Raw genomic sequence first — 16,286 nt, forward strand, 5'->3', positions numbered from 1 at the left:
CCCGGCAGCCGCGGGCAGGGGGCGGGGCCGGGACGGGCGCGGCGCGTGACGCGAGGCGCGGGCCAATGGGGCGCGCGCCCGGGGCCGAGCCTCCTGCGAGCCTTCGCGGCGCCCGCCGCGTCACGTGAGCCCGGGGAGTGAGCGGCGAGCGAGCGGCGGCGGCGGGGGCTCCGCCGCAGCGACGCGGGCCGGGGCGAGCGCGAGCGAGTGCTGGACGCGCGGCCCCTGCCCCCAGCGCAGCCCGCGGGGGCCCGGGACCCCTGGGCCTGGCCGCCGGCCGGCCGTGCGCCGAGTTCAGGTGGGAGCGGCGCGGCGAGGCCGGGCGCGCGTGGACTGGGCCTCGCGCGCAGGGGTTGGCGGGGGCGCGGGGGGCGCGGGCCGGCCTCTGGGCTCGAGGCCGGGCGCCCGCACCGCAGTCCCAGGCTCCGCGCGAGCGTCTGAGGAAATGTCGGAGGAGCCGGGGTGCCCCGCGCGGGGCCGAGGGCGGACAAGCTGGTGGCAGAGTGACCCCACGTGCCCACTGGCGCTTTCCCGGCGCGGGCCGGCCCCCTGCCTCGGCTCCTGGCCCCGCGTGTCCGTGCGCGCCTCGTGGGCCGGCCTCCCATATGTCGGGGCCTGCGGGCGGGCGAGCGCGCGGCGGGGAGGGGCGAGGGGTTACTGTCGGTCACCGCGGCCGGCCTGGGGGAGGGGGCGCGGACCGAGGGCTGGGTGCCCCGCGGGCAGCGCTCCAGGCTCACCATGCTTCCCTTTCCCACGCATGTTCCTACACACGCTGGGGCACCACGCGGCTCCACGCGCGAGTGCGTCGCAGATGCCCCCCCAGTCCCAGCTCTCACCACGCCCCGCACAGGCGGTCACACGGCACGAACTCGCACCCCCTGCGTGGTCAACCGCGCGGGATCCCACCCCGCCTGCCCGGGCGGTCCGCTCCCTCTCCCTCCCCTCTGTCTCCCGTGGAACCTCCCCCACCCCCGCCACGGAAGGGCTGTTTTCTCGCCCAGTCCCCAGAGGTTGACAAAAATCCTCAAGTGCCTGAAACCCTCAAGTCACTTCCCCCCAAGGGCCGGGTGGCTCTTCGAGAGCCCTGTCGCCCCACAGGTGCGAGGACTGCGGGCTCACGACTTTGGGGCCTGCGAGCGGCGCAGGAGCCGGGACTCTTATTTTGAAGGGCGGCCCCCGCCCGCCGCCCCCGTGATTTGCACGCTGACCCAATGGAAGGCCCTTGGCCGGCGCTCGGCTTGTTATCAATTACATGTTGTTCCTGCAGCCGCTGTGTCCCCGGGAGGATAAACAGCAGGCCTGGCCGGGCCGGGGAGGGGCGGAGTCCGGCCGCTGCCGGGGACTGTGCCCGGAACAGGGTGTCCCTCCCCCTGCACGCAGCTTGCGTCTCCGGCCGGGCCACGTGCTGCTGTGCTTCAGGGCCGGCGCCCAGCGCCCCACAGCCCCTGTGGACTCTCGTAGCCCTGCCTCCACCCAGGCGGCTGAGCCCTGCTGTAGGACCCGGCTGCCCAGCCCAGGCGCTCTGCTGCTGGTCCCATGCCTGATCCCTTCCCCTTCACTCAGCAAGTTCTGCCAGGTCCCGTTACAGACTCTGGGATAACACTCAGGACAGCTTATATTCTGGTGGGGAGGCAGACAGAAAATGAAGTACACAAACACATAACCAAGGTAGTGTCCAGCAGTACAACTGTTAGGAAGACTGCACTGTTGGGTCTGTAACACAGGGTGGTCAGGGGAGGCCCCACAGGGGACGACCTCTGAGCTGAGATCTAAATAAGGCACTCCCTCCAAGAGTGCTAGGGAAGAGGGGTCCACGGAGAGGATAGTGGCAGTGGCTTGCAGCCATGAAGCCGGTGAGCTTGGTTCACAGCCAGTGCGAATGGAGCAGGTAGAGCTGAGGTCTGGGACAGATGGACAGGGCCCAGGTGCTGGGCTATGGGAAGAGATTGGGTCTCATTTCCTTTGGAATCTATTAGAGGTTTCTATTGTACTTACTTATTTCTGCTTCTGTTTCTTTTATATTGTTTAATCTGTGAGTTTCTCAGTTTGTTTCTCTAAAAGGTAAGGCCTTCTTAGAATGTACTAACTGCAATACATCATCACGTTTTAAAAAATTATAATTCCTTAATATTATGGAATATTCAGTTGGTGATCACATTTCAGTGCAGGAACATGGCCCAGTCTGCCCCTCACCAGTCATGGCCTGTTCCCGGTTCCAGGAAGGCTGGAGTCCCCACATTCCTAAGCATCACAGCAGAGGGGCAGTACTTGCCCACTGAGGCTAACCCAGAGGCTGTAGCTGACCGGCACCTGCATGCGCACGGCTCCTATAGTGAGTGCTTGGTGTGTGTTAGCTCATTCCCTGAAATGTGATCTTACAACACCCTGGGAACTAGGCACAGTTGGCAGCATCCCCACCCAACACACCAAGACATGGCACAGAGGGGTTGTGCCACCTGCGCAAGGTCACACAGCTGATAAGTTGAAAAGGCAGGAACTCAGAGAGTGGACGACGGGGGGGGGGGGGGAGGTCTCAGGCCAAGAGTGGGCTCTTCACACGAGCTGGCATTTTCATTCCTTTTCAGCATCCAGTTTGGTGAATAATGTGTATTTCAGAACTCTCAGTTTTAAGTCCTTAGCTGAGTATTTAAAACCAAAAAGCCAAACGTTCTCCTGCAAAACTGCCCTGGGTACAGACTTGCCAAGGGCGTCCACCTTGCCCTAGTTTCCTGGGGCTCTGTGCAGCTTCCCACTGGGGTCGTTGAAGCATGGAGCAGATGGGGAAACTGAGGTTTGGGAGCAAGGACTCGCCCAAGGTCCCAGCTGATGATGGCCTGGCTCTGGGCATTGCTGGGTGCCAGGATTAGTGCTCTAGAGAGAGCAAGGGGCTGGTTGCAGAGGTGATGCCATGCGGCAGAGAATCTCTGGCTTTAGGTGCAGAACGTTCCCCTTCCTCAACCTCAGTAAACACTGCTGTAGTCACTGGGTGGGGACAAAGGTCCACAGAGGTGGCCATGTCACAGCTGGACACTGTTGACTCTCCCTGGACACGGGACCTAGCATGGCCTTCAGAGGACACAGCTTTCCCTCTCATGTCTGCTGGCGGTCTCTGATCCCCTCCTGGGCACCAGCGGCCTCACCGGGAGCGGGGGACACAGCCAAGACCTGACAGCCCAGCGTGCCCCCAAGGAGCCCCTGGTCCAGTGGGGAGACAGGAGTTAGCTGGCCTTCCTGAGGTGGTGCGCGCTCCTCGGGTGCGGCCACGGCATTGATCCCTGTCCGTCCCACCAGGCAGTTGTGAAGTCAAGGAGGTAATAGCTGTGCTCTGGGACCTGGGTCCCTCTGCTCCCGCAAGTTAATCGCTGGCAAAGCCTCGGTAAGAGGCCTGGCGCAGTTGAGAGCATTTTGTGACAACACCTCTCTGTCTCCCCCATTTCACAGAGGAGGTGGCCAAGACTGGAGGGGTCCGAGAACTGGAGGGTGGGCAGGCTGCCCCCTTTCAGATGGGGAAACAGCCCGTGAAGGCAGGCACATATGGGTCTTTAATTTTGCCACAAACTAGGATGTGCACTGCCCAGTTAAATTTGAATCTCAGATAAAAATTTTTTTAATATAAGCGTGCCCCATCCAATGCTTGGGATATACTTATATTAAAAGTTGTTCAATTTTTAAAAATCTGAATTTCAAACTTAACTGGGTGGCTTTTATTTTTATTTGGTCAATCTGGCAACCCTACCCAGGCTGCAGCAACATGGGGTCAGAGGGCAAATGGCCATTCTCCTACCCGCTCCAGTAATCCTGCAGGAATGAGGCTGCGGTTAGTCGTCTGCAGAAGGGCAGCAACTCTGCTGAGGTGGACGGGATTCCCGCCCTGGCTGTTTGGGGTGCAGGGAGCCTCCTCACACTCACACTCTTCCTCACTCACTCCCCGGGGTTCATAGACACATGCGTGTTCCTTCCTAGAATTGTACTGGAAGATCTGTGAAACCACATGGGCCGGGTTGTGCAATGGGCCTGGAGAGCACTTTTGCAAACAGGTGGTGCAATTTCGGAAAACACTCTTGCAGACAGAGCCCTCCCATGGGACAGGATGGAGGCAGGACCCAGGCGTCTGGCAGTGGGAGGCTGTGGCAGGCAGCAGAGGGGGGCCACGGGCCCAAGAGGTGGCAGGTGAGTGTGCCGCCTTCCTGACCGGGCTTCCTTGTTCCTCTCCGCAGCTGCCACCGGCACGGCCAGGCCAGCATGGTGGACCACTTGCTTCCAGTGGACGAGACCTTCCCGTCACCGAAATGCCCGGTTGGTTATCTGGGTGACGGGCTGGCTAGCGGGCGGGCGTACCACATGTTGCCCTCGCCCCTCTCAGAGGATGACAGTGACGCCTCCAGCCTCTGCTCCTGCGCCAGCCCCGACTCGCAAGCCCTCTGCTCCTGCTACAGCGGTGGCCCAGGTGCCGAGGGCCAGGAAAGCATCTTGGACTTTCTGCTGTCCCAGGCCACGCTGGGGGGAAGCAGTGGCTGTAGTGGCATTGGGGCTAGCAATGGCCCTGTGTCCTGGGGGACCTGGCGGAAGGCATCAGCATCTGTGAAGGGGGAACATTTCTGCTTCCCCGAGTTTCCTGTGGGCGAACCCAATGACATCCCGAGGCCCTTCCAGCCCACCCTGGAGGAGATCGAAGAGTTTCTGGAGGAGAACATGGAGCTCGGGGTGAAGGAGGCCCCGGAGGGCAACAGCAAGGACTTGGAGGCCTGTGGCCAGCTCTCTGCTGGGCTACACAGGAGCCACCTCCATCCCGGGTCCGGCGGGAGAGAGCCAGGTGCTGGTGCCGGCAGCAGCCAGGGCCCAGGAGGGGGGCCGGCTCCCGAGGGCCCCATCCCCGTCCTGCTGCAGATCCAGCCTGTGCAGGTGAAACAGGAGTCTGGTGCGGAGCCCGCCTCCCCGGCGCAGGCCCCAGAGGGTGTCAAGGTGGCCCAGCTCCTGGTCAACATCCAGGGGCAGACCTTCACGCTTGTGCCCCAGGTGGTGCCCTCCTCCAGCTTGAACCTGCCTTCCAAGTTCGTGCGCATTGCCCCCGTGCCCATCGCTGCCAAGCCCATTGGGTCAGGACCCTTGGGGCCTGGCTCCACCAGCCTCCTCATGGGCCAGAAGTTCCCCAAGAACCAAGCGGCAGAACTCATCAAAATGCACAAGTGCACTTTCCCTGGCTGCAGCAAGATGTACACCAAAAGCAGCCACCTCAAGGCCCACCTGCGCCGGCACACAGGCGAGAAGCCCTTCGCCTGCACCTGGCCGGGCTGCGGCTGGAGGTCAGTATGGTGGCAACAGCCCAGGCTGTGAGCGCGGCCTGCTGGCCTCTGCTCCCCAGCTGTGCGGCCAAGGCCACGCTCTCCAGTGTTAGATTGTGCTGGTTAGGGAGAGAAGCAGGTGGGCCAGGGGCAGGGCTGGAGCTGGCACTCTGCCCTGGGTTTCCTCCTCCCTCGGGCTCACTGGTCTCCAGTGTCACTGTGACCAGGTAAGGTTTGCTGCAGCTGTGCTGCAGGAGGGGCTGGGCCACAAGGCAGGTGGGCTCTTCTGGGAGACAAGGACAGCTCAGCATAGCAGAGGGTCTGCGGCCCTGCACACGTAGCTTCTCAGTGCCTCGTGGTACCCCCAGGGTAAGTACACCCTTACTCCCTTCACAGCTGTGCAGACTGAGGCTCAGATAAGCCAAGTAACTTGCCCTGGGGCATACCACTTTGTAGCTAGGATTTAAACCCAGGGTTCAGGTTAGACAAGTCGCATCCTGAAAAGGCTGCTTCCCCAACCAGAGGGACCAGCTGCTTTTACAGACGTCCTTGGGCACGTGGGCTGGGCTCCTCACGGGGACCTGGTGGCATGTTTGGGAAGCCGCAGAAGCCAACCAAGAAGGAGGACCAGGCTCGGGGTGCCAAACCAAAGACAGGCTGGTCCTCCAGGCTCTCTGCTCACAGGGGGGGAATCCAGCTTTCAAAAGCAGCGGTCTTGCCCAGGGTTACCCAGAGCTGGATGGTACCCCATGGGCCACCCCCAGGCCCCCAGGGGCAGCTTGCCGTCTTTGAAGCGCATGTCCATCTTTTCCTGAAATTCAGGCAGCAGGCCAGCAGCTGGCATGCTCAGGGGTGCCCCCACTGGCTCTCCCTATTTAGGACGCCCACCCTGCGGGAACCTGGTTCACCTGGGAGGGGTGTGCTGCTGGCCCAGTCTCGGTCTTGGCTGGTGCAGCGGCCACACGTGTGCGGGAGTGACACAGGTGCTTGTGCGTGTGCAGAACCGGACCTCATGAAGGTCGTGTGGCTGTGTGTGTGCACAAGTGTCTGCATCTTGCTTTCTTCACGTGTGTCTCTGTGCACTGGGTGGCCATACGTGATTGCACACGTACATGTTGTGTGTTTGTGCCCTGTGCATGTGTGTGCGTGAGTGCACGTGTGAAGCAAGCAGGGAACAATTTGCAGCTTTTGTTTTCTTGACTGGATCTCATCTGAGGGCACATGAGGGTTGGCCCTGGGGCAGAGGCAGTGGCCACACAGTCCTGGCCAGCCAAGGCTGTGGCGTGGGTGGGAGCCTTGACCAGAGTGTTTGATGTGATGCTGCCAGCCCCATTGCAGGGAGTACTGAGCTGGCCAGAGAAGGGGCTTTTCTGAAGATGCCCCCGGACCCAAGGGCTTCTTTGAGAGCTCCAGCCCTAGGTGCTGAGTCTCAGTGATGGTGCCGCCTGCAACCTGGAGCCTCATCCATTCAGCCAAGCAGGTCCCGGGTCAGGTGTGCTTGTAGGGCAGCTCGTGAGGCCTGAGGGATGGCAGGGACGCAGCATTCACCATCACGTGCAGGACATTTGGGGCTCAACTGCAGGAGGGGCAGCTGGCGCCATGGTTGGAGCCCCAGCCCTGGTTTCCTCATCTGTAAAGCGGAGGACTTGCTCCCCGCCCCTGCCTAGCAGGGCTGTGGGTGCAGGGGGGTCACAGCTGCACCCCTCCCATAGGTTGTGTGGCCACTCATACGAGATCAGAGTGTGAGAAGGGCCCGGCTTCCACGTGGGCAGTCCCCATCCTTGAGGCATCCCAGACTCGCAGGTCTCGGCCTGTGTCCTCCTTGTGGTGGGGGTGGGGCTGTGGAGGAGTTGGGCAGCCTTGCTTTCCCAGGCGCCATCCCCGGGCCACTGCTGAATTGGGGGGGAATAGCCCCTCCAGCTGGGGTGAGGCTTGGTCTTGGTCAAGGTGGCCCACCTGGCCCGTTCCCCCAGGAGGAGAGGACCTGCATTCTTCTGGACTGTCCCCAAGAGGAGACGGGACCCTCAGCTCAGGGTTCTTTGTAGGGAAGCAGATCTCAGCCCAGAGCATGGTGGCTTCAGAAAGTGAGTTCCCCATGGGAGGAGGTATGTAACAAGAGTGGGACTTGTGGGGATTCAGCTCTGCCAGTCTGAGCCCTGGCACTGATCTTGCTTGGGATCCCGGATCCCCTTCACAGGGGAAGGCAAGGTGGGTGCCTGGCACAGTGAGGTCTCCATGGAGCCCCCTGGGAGCCATCCATGCCATCAGCCACTCCCAGGGCTTCTCCCACATCCTCCGGAGCCAGGTCTGGCCTAAGAGGGGTCACACGTGGCAGAGGCAAGGGTTGGCTGGGAGCTGAGGGCTGTTTCTGTGAGGATGTGGGAGTCCTGGCTGGTCTTCAGGGTTCCTGAACCCCTGGGGATGTGCACGTGATGTGAATGGCCCTTAAATTTGGTCATTGCCTCCAGTTGAGTGACAGGGTGGAGAGTCCTGGTAGCAGTTGAGTGGGAGGATGGCCTGCCTTTGGGGCGGCTCCATCTGGACAGGACAGGGGAGGTGGTGATGACAAGGACGTGATATTCATCAATTCAACAGGCACTTACCGAGTGCTCAGCACTGTTCTCAGCGCTGGAATCCCCAACACAAATTCCCACACTGCTTGTATACTGCCTGCCTTGGGGAGCTCATTACCTGTTGTAGCCTTAGGCATGCTTGGTACATGTAAATTCCTATCCAGACACTTTCTGGCCCACAAGCCACGTGGTCTGCTTGCCAGCCTCCTCCCTCAGCGCAGGCCCCCCCCCCGGCCCTCTCTGTGTCCCTAGGCTCCAGCCCTTTCCTCCATTGGCTGCTGGTCTTGCAATGGTTCTGGCTTGTTCTTCCCATGTCACACGCTTGGTGAGGCCTCCCAACAGCCCCAAGACGTGTCAGCACCACTGCATTTCACAGAGGGGCACCGAGGTCCAGAAAGATAGTCATGTGCCCACAGGGACAGAGCAGGAGCCCCGGTGTGGCTGGCACCCTTCCCCCACCCGTAGCCCCGGGCTGGCCTTTCCTCACTCTCTCCCTGTGCATCTGCTGCCTCAGTGGCTGGTCTCCTGTCTCTTCCCCAAGGCTGTCGGCTCTGCCAGGCATCACACTTGCGGGCCAGGAGGAACAACCCTGAGACAGTAGCTCCTGCTGCCTCTGTGGAGGCTCCACCCCTGGTAGAAGGTCCAGGAGGTGGGCATCAGCGTGTTGTTCCTCTTTACAGAAGGGAGATCACAGTCAGAGCAGTTAAGTAAGTTCTCTACTGTCACACAGCTGGTGAGTGGCAGAGCCGGGATCTCAAGCCGGACTGCCTGCCCTCCCCGCCCCCACCACTTCCCCCTAGGCTCAGGACCTCTCTGCAACCCCCTCCACCGCTCCAGTGGGGTTGACCTCCATCTCCGCCTGGGCCAGGTTGACCTCCACCTCCGCCTGGGCCTGCCCTTTGGGGCAGAGTCCCTGCCTGCTCCCGCCTCCCAGTGTGCAGAGCTCACCGCTCCCAGCCCATACTTCTCGGTGGCCCTGGTGAATGGTTTGCTCTGTCCCTCTGGGGCTGGTTTGGCCTGGTGCTCTGTCCTCTGCCCTGCCCTGCACCCCTTTGTGCCATGAGCAGTGTCCTCCCCCAAGGCTGTCACTGGCCCAGGTAGCCAACCGCCCCTCCCTTCTGCGTCTGGTCCTAAACCCAGCATTCCCTGTTCTTCCTCCATGGTGATGTGGTTCCGGCACCCTGGACGGGGCCAGGACCAGGCTGTCCCTGTTTGGATCTAACTGTCTGGGAAGAGCTGCCTGCCACCTTCCTAGAAGTTTCTTTGCTTCACTGTCAGACGCCAGCCTCCTTTGTTCCCTGCAGCAGAACGTCCTGTTCTGTGCAGAAAGAATGCCCTCCTGCCGTGGCTCATAGGCGTACTGACCACTCGCCACAGCCCCACGTGGCAGGTGCCGTGTCATCCACAGAGGAGACTTGCAGGCCCGAGGCTAGAGCCAGGAGGAGGCAGGGACAGACCCAGTGGCCCCACGGCCAGCCTGCTGTGTCACTGCTACCCCTGTTCTATGACGCCCCCTCTGACCTCCCTGCAGTCAGCAGAGCTCTGAGTGGTGTTGGGCAGGTTGCGCACTGCACAACCCTGGGGTCCCTGTTCCCGTCACAGCCCTTAGACCCGACTGTTCACCGTGATGGCTTTCTGGCTGATGGAAGGAGTGCCTTCACATGAGGCAGCTGTATGTGCCTGGGTGGTGCTGACATCACAGGCTGCTCTGGAGGGTCCCTGTGCCTGGTGCCTGGCGGAGCTCAGGACCTGCTGGTGGCGTTGTAGCGGTCTGCTTGCCCCTGCCCTGGGTGGGCCCAGCCCCCGCTGGGGCTCTGATTGCTGGGTGTCTTGATGCCATGTCCTCACACACAGGGCTCTAGTGCCCACATCACACACCAGGCCAGGCCCTCTGGTCTCCAGGGTGGGCAGGGTGCAGCAGGGAGCTGTGTGGGACCTTTGCTGTGGCCTCAGCTGTTCTGTTGTTGGTGACCCTGTATCAGGGCCTCTGAGCCTCAGTGTCCTATCTGACAGATGGGTCGGTTCCTTATTTCCAAAGGCAGTGAGAGCACTGCTCTGTGCCAGCCCCAGTTGGCACCCTGGAACATGAAGCCTGACCACTCTCTGGGGCAGGGCCCTGGGCCACCCGCTTGTCCTCCCTGCCTCCAGGCCAGGCTCCCATCTGGTGCTTCAGCCCTCCTGCTGCCCACCTGAGCTTTCCCAGGGCTTGTTCTGCTGGCTGTGGGACCAAGGCGTCTACCTAAGGGGTCTGGCCAGGGGTGGGGCCCCAGCCCTGCTTCTTGACTGGGCTAGGGACGGCTGCTCTGGGTATCACCTAACTATGTCTAGGGTGGCCCCAGGTCCAGGAGTGGGGCTGTTGGGCCTGGTACACCTGTGTGTGCACGTGTTCATGTGCACATCTGTGTGTGTGAGTGCATGCCCCCGTGTTCGTGACATGCCCACGTGGCATGTGTGTGTGCGCACTGGGACTTGCGAGGACCTTCTTTCTGACAGCTCTGCATCCTCCTGTGGGTGCAGCTGTGTTCCCTCTTCTGCATAACTGCACTTCCTGGGCACCTGCCATGCACCAGGCACTGGACTGGCTGTGGGAGGTGTCTTCCAACATGGAGCTGATTAGTGGCACAGACTGACGTTGGTCAGAAAGTTGAAAACGAATTTAAAATGGCAGCAATAGCAACAGAGCCTAGGAGGGAGACGTGCCTAGTGCTGTGGGAGCGTGGGATGGGGGAATGTGGGGTGGGACACGGTCCTGGAGGGCTTGCCTGAGAGTGACATTTGAGCTGAGCTCTAAGGGGTGGGGGGGGGGGACAGGAGCATTCCAGGCAGAGGAAACAGTGCCTTCACATGTCCTGTGACAAGCAGGACCAAGGACAGGCCAATGCAGGCAAAGCACAGAAGAAAGTGGGGGTCTCACTGCCAGGACCAGGCTCAGGGGTCGGGGAACCCTGTGTCAGCTCGGGTCCCCTTAGCAGCTGCTCCATTCCAGTGGCCTCTGGGCAGCCAGCCCGGCTGAGGCCAGGGGAGGAGGTGGTAGGAGAACCATTTAAACTCTTGGGAGCACCCCGCCAGGGTGCAGTTATATTTGGGGATATGGTAGGGGGCCTAGCTTTCAGGAAAGCAGGGTGCAGGAGTTGTGGTAGGGGCTGGAGTCTGATGGAGGCCGTTGGGGAGCAGTAAGTGCTGGAAAGGAGCCTCCTCCGAGGCCTGTTTCTCCTCTGGGGTGTCCTCCCGTGCAGACCCCCAGGTTCAGTTCTGAGGGAGCCTGAGGTGCAGCTGCTGTTGGCCGAGTCACCACCCTGTGCGTGGGAGCTGCAGGGTGTGAATCTCCGGCCTGGGAGCCTGGAGAGCCCGTGGGGTCACCCACTCGCTGCCCGGCCTTCTGTTGGCTGCTCTTGGGGGTGGCAGGGGCATGGTACAGCAACTTGCCCAGTGGATTCGGAGGTGCTCGGCCCCCTGACCACCCATGTCCTGCAGGTTCTCACGCTCGGATGAGCTGTCCCGGCACCGGCGCTCACACTCAGGCGTGAAGCCCTACCAGTGCCCCGTGTGCGAGAAGAAGTTTGCACGCAGCGACCACCTCTCCAAGCACGTCAAGGTGCACCGCTTCCCCCGCAGCAGCCGTTCAGCCCGGCCCTGAACTGCGCGCCCACCCTGCCTACCCTGCCTGCCCTGCCCGGTACTTCGTAGCAATAATTTATTGGCCTCCTTCAGAGGGACGTGATAGTGCTGCCAAGTCACCTTCTGGAGCCCGGGGGGTGTGAACCCAGAGCCTCCACCTGCTGCCTCCTTGGGGAGACTGCGGGCCACCTGCTCCGGGCTGGAGGCAGCCTTCCTGCCTTTGTGCCTTCCCGCCGCCCAGCCTCGCTGGAGCAGCGCTGGGGCCTGGCCCATCTCCCACTGGGCTCCCTGCCGGGGCCGAAGCTGGCACTTTATTGCTGGGGAAGAAGAAATGTGAAGTTTTGAAATGCCAGTTCCCAGAGGGAGCCATGCTGGGAAGAAGGAAGTAGGCCAAAAGTCCAGGCTGTACTGTGGTGTGAACGTGGCTTTGTCCAAGATGCCTTGCTCAGCCTGACCAGCAGAGGGTACAGGCAGGGCGGTCAGGGGTGCGGGACCGGGCCTCCAAGTGGAGGTGGGATTGGGGTAAAGCCTTCTCTTTGGGGGGTGGCAGTGCATGTGCTTGAGTTAGATGTGCAGGGCAGACAGGAGGGTGCAGGTCAGCCCCAGAGCGCCTGTACCAGGCATGGCTCAGCCCCTCATCCTGTGTCCAGACAAGTCAGGACAGCAGTCTCCAGGGCCACCTTCAGGAGGAGAGGGGAGCAGCTGCACTGCGTGTAGAAGAGCTGGGGGGCCTCCCAGCTCTGACTTAGACATGCATTCCTTATTTTGTCTAGAAATTAATGTCAAATGAACTAGCTTGTTTTGAGGGGTTTATTTCACATCCTATGAATGTATGTAAATAAAATGTACATAGGTACATCTACATAAAATCTTTTAATAACATATCAACCTTGTGTAAATTTGAAATTAAAAAATCTATAAAGCTGGTGTACATATGTTACAATTATGTATATTTTCTTTGGTCCTTCATAAAAATATATTTACTTTGCCAATAAAAAGAGAAAAGAACTCAGTAACTTTGTTTGCTGTTTTCCTCTGATCTGCCTGGACATGGGGGTGATTCTGGGGGCTGTCTCCATGTCTGCATTTGCAGCATTCAGGGGAACTTCTTTTGTACCCGGAGGGATACAGGAGGCCCTGGGGGTCCGGCCCTGGGGGTCCAGCCCTGGGCCAGTGGCACAGGATCCCCATAGCCCCAACTCCTCACCAGCCCCTGGGTTTCTGCTCATCCTAGTTTCCTGGAGGACTGCCTCTCCTCCACAGACCCACAGCCACCCAACCCCAGTGACACTTGTGGAAAGAGACCACAGGGCCACCACTCCTCTGGGTTCCTGTCTGAGGCCCTCGCTCAGCACTTCCTATCCTGTGTGCAGTCCACTGTGCATCTATTGTGCACCTACTGTATGCACTGTATGCCATGGAAGTGGCATGTTATCCCCATTTGCCCGGGTGACTCAGAACTGCTTGGAGTCTTGACTGGGTAGAGGCAGACATGGAGCTCTGGGGAGACAAGGCCTCCCAAACCCCCAGGAGGCTTGTGCAGCTGAGGCCTGGACCCGTCTGTGTGTCCTGGTGGGCTGGCAGTGGGGTGGGGACTAAACAGCAAGGAGAGGCAGTGAGCTGGCGAGGTTGGGCAGGGCAGCTGCAATGGGCAGCTACAGTGAGAGGACTGCCAGGTCCTGCCCACCTGACGTAGGAGGTTGTTCACTCCCCATCTCAGGGACCCTGAGCTCTGGAGCAGGTGGTGAGGCTCCTGTGGGATTGCAGCAGAGATGTGGAGCAAGGCCTGTGCACTGTGTGCGTGTGCGCCGTGTGTACATGTGCACCTCTGCCTGTGCATGTGTGCACTGTGTGTACGTGTGCACCTCTGTGCATGTGTGCATGCCATGTGTATGTGTGCACCTCTGCCTGTGTGTATGTCGTGTGTATCGTGAACCTCTGTGCCTGTGCATATGCATGTGTGCACACCATGTGTCCTCGGAGGTGGAGGCCATGGTTCCCGCTGACTTGGGAACCTCCCACTACAGCTGTCTGTCCTGTCCAGTGGGAGCTGGCATGTGTGCCCAGCACAGCACAAGTGATCAGAGAATGGACACCCTGTACTGAACCCTGGTCCTGGGGAAAGGACTCAGCCTGTGACCTCTGTCCCGACCAGACATACTCTCTCTGGCCAGATGTGCTCTGAGGAAGTGAGGCACTAATTTCCAGGTGCGTTAACACAGCTTTCTTCATCTGTAAGTAAGTGCTGCAGCCCAGATGAGAGGGACCCCGTAGGGCCGGACAGTCACACTGGGGGAGCCTGTGAGCACATGAATGTGTGGTGCTGGGCACTGACCCAGGACACTGCTCACCTCCTCGCAGTGTGTGTCCCCAGCACCATCTACCCAGCACAGTACCAGGCCGACTGTGGGTTAGGCTGCTGTAGCAAGATGCCCTCAGTAATAAGTGTAATATGCTAATATGTAACGTGTATAATATACTAACACATACATGTGATACACTAGCACACATTGTGATACAGGCATGCATGCTATGTATATTACACTGACACAACATACAGTATATAACGTGTGTGGCACACTAGTGCAGAACACGCTACTGCATGTGTAGTATACTAACGTGTAACACATATACTAATATGCTCACAAGACACTGATACACAACTAAACAACATAACAGTTATATACACATAAGGTAAGCAGAGGGCTGGGGAAATAGCCCGCCAGTGGGCAGCAGGAGGGCCTGCTGGGGGGGTCTCAGAGAGGACAATGGAGACCCGCCTGTTTCCAGCGTCCAATCTGTGCGTGAGGCCTCTCCCCTGAGCCGAGCTACCCCTGCAGAGCCCGAGTGCAGTCTCGGAACCGGCGGCTCTGGGACCAGGTCGTGGCCTCGCCGGGAGACGCCCAACTGCAGACTGAAAAGGCCGAGCGGAATCGAAGGCGGGGGTTTTAGCTCTGCCTCTAGCTGCCAGACGCCGTGACAGAAAGAGGGCGGCGGGCGAGCCACGGAGCCCTTCCCAGCCACCTGCGCCAGTGGCCCGCCGAGAACCCACGCGGAGAGGCCACCCGTGCGGGGCGGCGGCCAGACCTCCTGGCGTGGTGAACGCGCCCAGCCTCGTCCCGCCGTCCGTCCCGCGCGGCCCCACGGCCCGAGCGCCCGCCCCACCCGCGCCATGGTCTGCGGGCCGGCCTGACGTTTCTGCAGAAATGTCGGAAATGTCGCTGTGCACGGAGCTCTCCTGTGAGAGTGCCCTTTGTCATATAATTAGAGCATATATGCACGTCTAACATACACTCATATGACTGTGATACAATAATACGTAACATTTCGCTGCATAACGTGTAATTATAGCCACGCACGCACTTACGGAGTTTAAGTCACAGCTGCACGGTGTCCAGCTACAGTTTAAACAATAAAACGCTATCATCTCGGCGCGCACGCGCGCGGCGCCTTCTCGCGAGGCACGCGCGCCTTCTCGCGAGGCATGCCTTGTGCGATACCTTTCTCGCAAGACACACCTTCTCGCGAGGCACGCCTTCTCGCGAGACACCCCCTTTCGCAAGAAACTGGCACCAGTTTTTGGCGTCCGTCCGCCGTTCCGCAGGCTTCCCGCTTCTTTGAGCGCGCGGACTCCGAGGTTGCCTCGTCCGCGCGGGAGGATAACCCTACCTGCCTCCTAGGTGTGCGGACGCAGTGAGCTGAGGGGCGACGCGCTCTCGGGACAGCGTCAGGCAGGGAGCAAACGCTGTTTCTGGTGGTGGTGCTTTTCCGGCTGCTGTGACTGTAGTGTCCCGCCCGCGGCCAGGCGCGTGCCCCGGGTGCGCACGGGCCCTTCCGCAGACCCTTCCTCGGAGCAGGCTTACCCGGCGTCGGCACGGGACACCGTGCTTGCGGGTGGGTCTGCGCGGGGCAGGTGGTGCCAGGTGAGAAACCAGATAAACCTGACTGCAGGTGGCAGCGGCCTTGAAAGGCCAGGCCACTGAATACGTGCTTAGCATTATTATGGTTATGAAATTTATCGTGTAGCGTAATTAGAACAGATAATGCCTCACGGGGTTTATTTGCATTTTCTGGATGGGAAGCCAGTCAGTCTCTGCGCCTCCTGTTCCCTGTGGGACAGCGGGGAGCCCCCGGGCGGAATCTCTGCGCCTTCACTTTTTCCACCCCACAGGGGCGGGCCCCTCATCCCAAACGGAAGACCCCAATATATGCCCCGGTCCTGAGGTGCCTGAGGGCAGGGCCCTGTTTCTTGGGCAGGGGGTGGGGGGTCGTGCCTCGGACACCTGTAGGCTGAGCCTACCCTAGAAGGGCCAGATGGGCAGTCCAGGCGCGATGGCGGCTGGTGACCGCGAGCTTGGGCCCAGTGGCTGAGGGTCTCTCGTTCCCCGCTGCCCCGCTGCGGTGTCCCGGACCCTGGTGGGCGGGGCTCGCCGGCTGCTCCTCTCCACTCCTGTGGGCTCACGTCTGACCTCTGTGCCGAGTGCGCCCTGTTGCCACCAGCCCCACCCTCCCAACCCTGCAGAGGGATTCTGGCGGGTTTTTCCCTAAGGCCGTCCTCAGGCTGCTGGACACTCCCAGCCGCCTGGTATTGCTTGCCAGGCCTTGGTGACTGTAACGCAGCAAGAAAGAGTGAGGGGCAACAGTAGGAAAGGAAGGGTTGGGGACGACACTGCATGTGGCATTTTAGCCCAGAAAATCGGAAAACAGTCAGCTGATGGTCTAGCAGAATTCATGACTGTCACTTGGTGGTCAGATGCCAGATAAACACGTGAAAGTAGTTTATTTATAATCAGGTTATTTGATATCACTGTAC

General features: G+C 60.2%; 1 protein-coding gene across 1 annotated transcript; it reads left to right on the top strand.

Annotated features, from left to right (window-relative positions):
* Positions 1-138: 138 nt before the first annotated feature.
* KLF15 (KLF transcription factor 15) lies at positions 139-12,485 on the top strand. The gene is made up of 3 exons (XM_031471108.2): positions 139-298; positions 4,218-5,303; positions 11,330-12,485. Exons 2-3 carry the CDS (start codon positions 4,243-4,245, stop codon positions 11,490-11,492), a joined length of 1,224 nt encoding a protein of 407 aa, XP_031326968.1. The 5' UTR covers positions 139-298; positions 4,218-4,242; the 3' UTR covers positions 11,493-12,485.
* The last annotated feature ends 3,801 nt before the right edge of the window (positions 12,486-16,286 follow it).

The sequence above is a fragment of the Camelus dromedarius genome, chromosome 17, assembly GCF_036321535.1.
Source record: "Camelus dromedarius isolate mCamDro1 chromosome 17, mCamDro1.pat, whole genome shotgun sequence".
In the NCBI taxonomy this organism is placed as follows: Eukaryota; Metazoa; Chordata; class Mammalia; order Artiodactyla; family Camelidae; genus Camelus; species Camelus dromedarius.

What these genes read in the sequence shown, in the direction of transcription:
- KLF15 (XM_031471108.2), top strand. Translation starts at nt 4,243, where the DNA reads ATGGTGGACCACTTGCTTCCAGTGGACGAGACCTTCCCGTCACCGAAA. An exon ending in TGGCCGGGCTGCGGCTGGAG is followed by an intron (nt 5,304 to 11,329) that starts GTCAGTATGGTG and finishes CATGTCCTGCAG; the next exon opens with GTTCTCACGCTCGGATGAGC.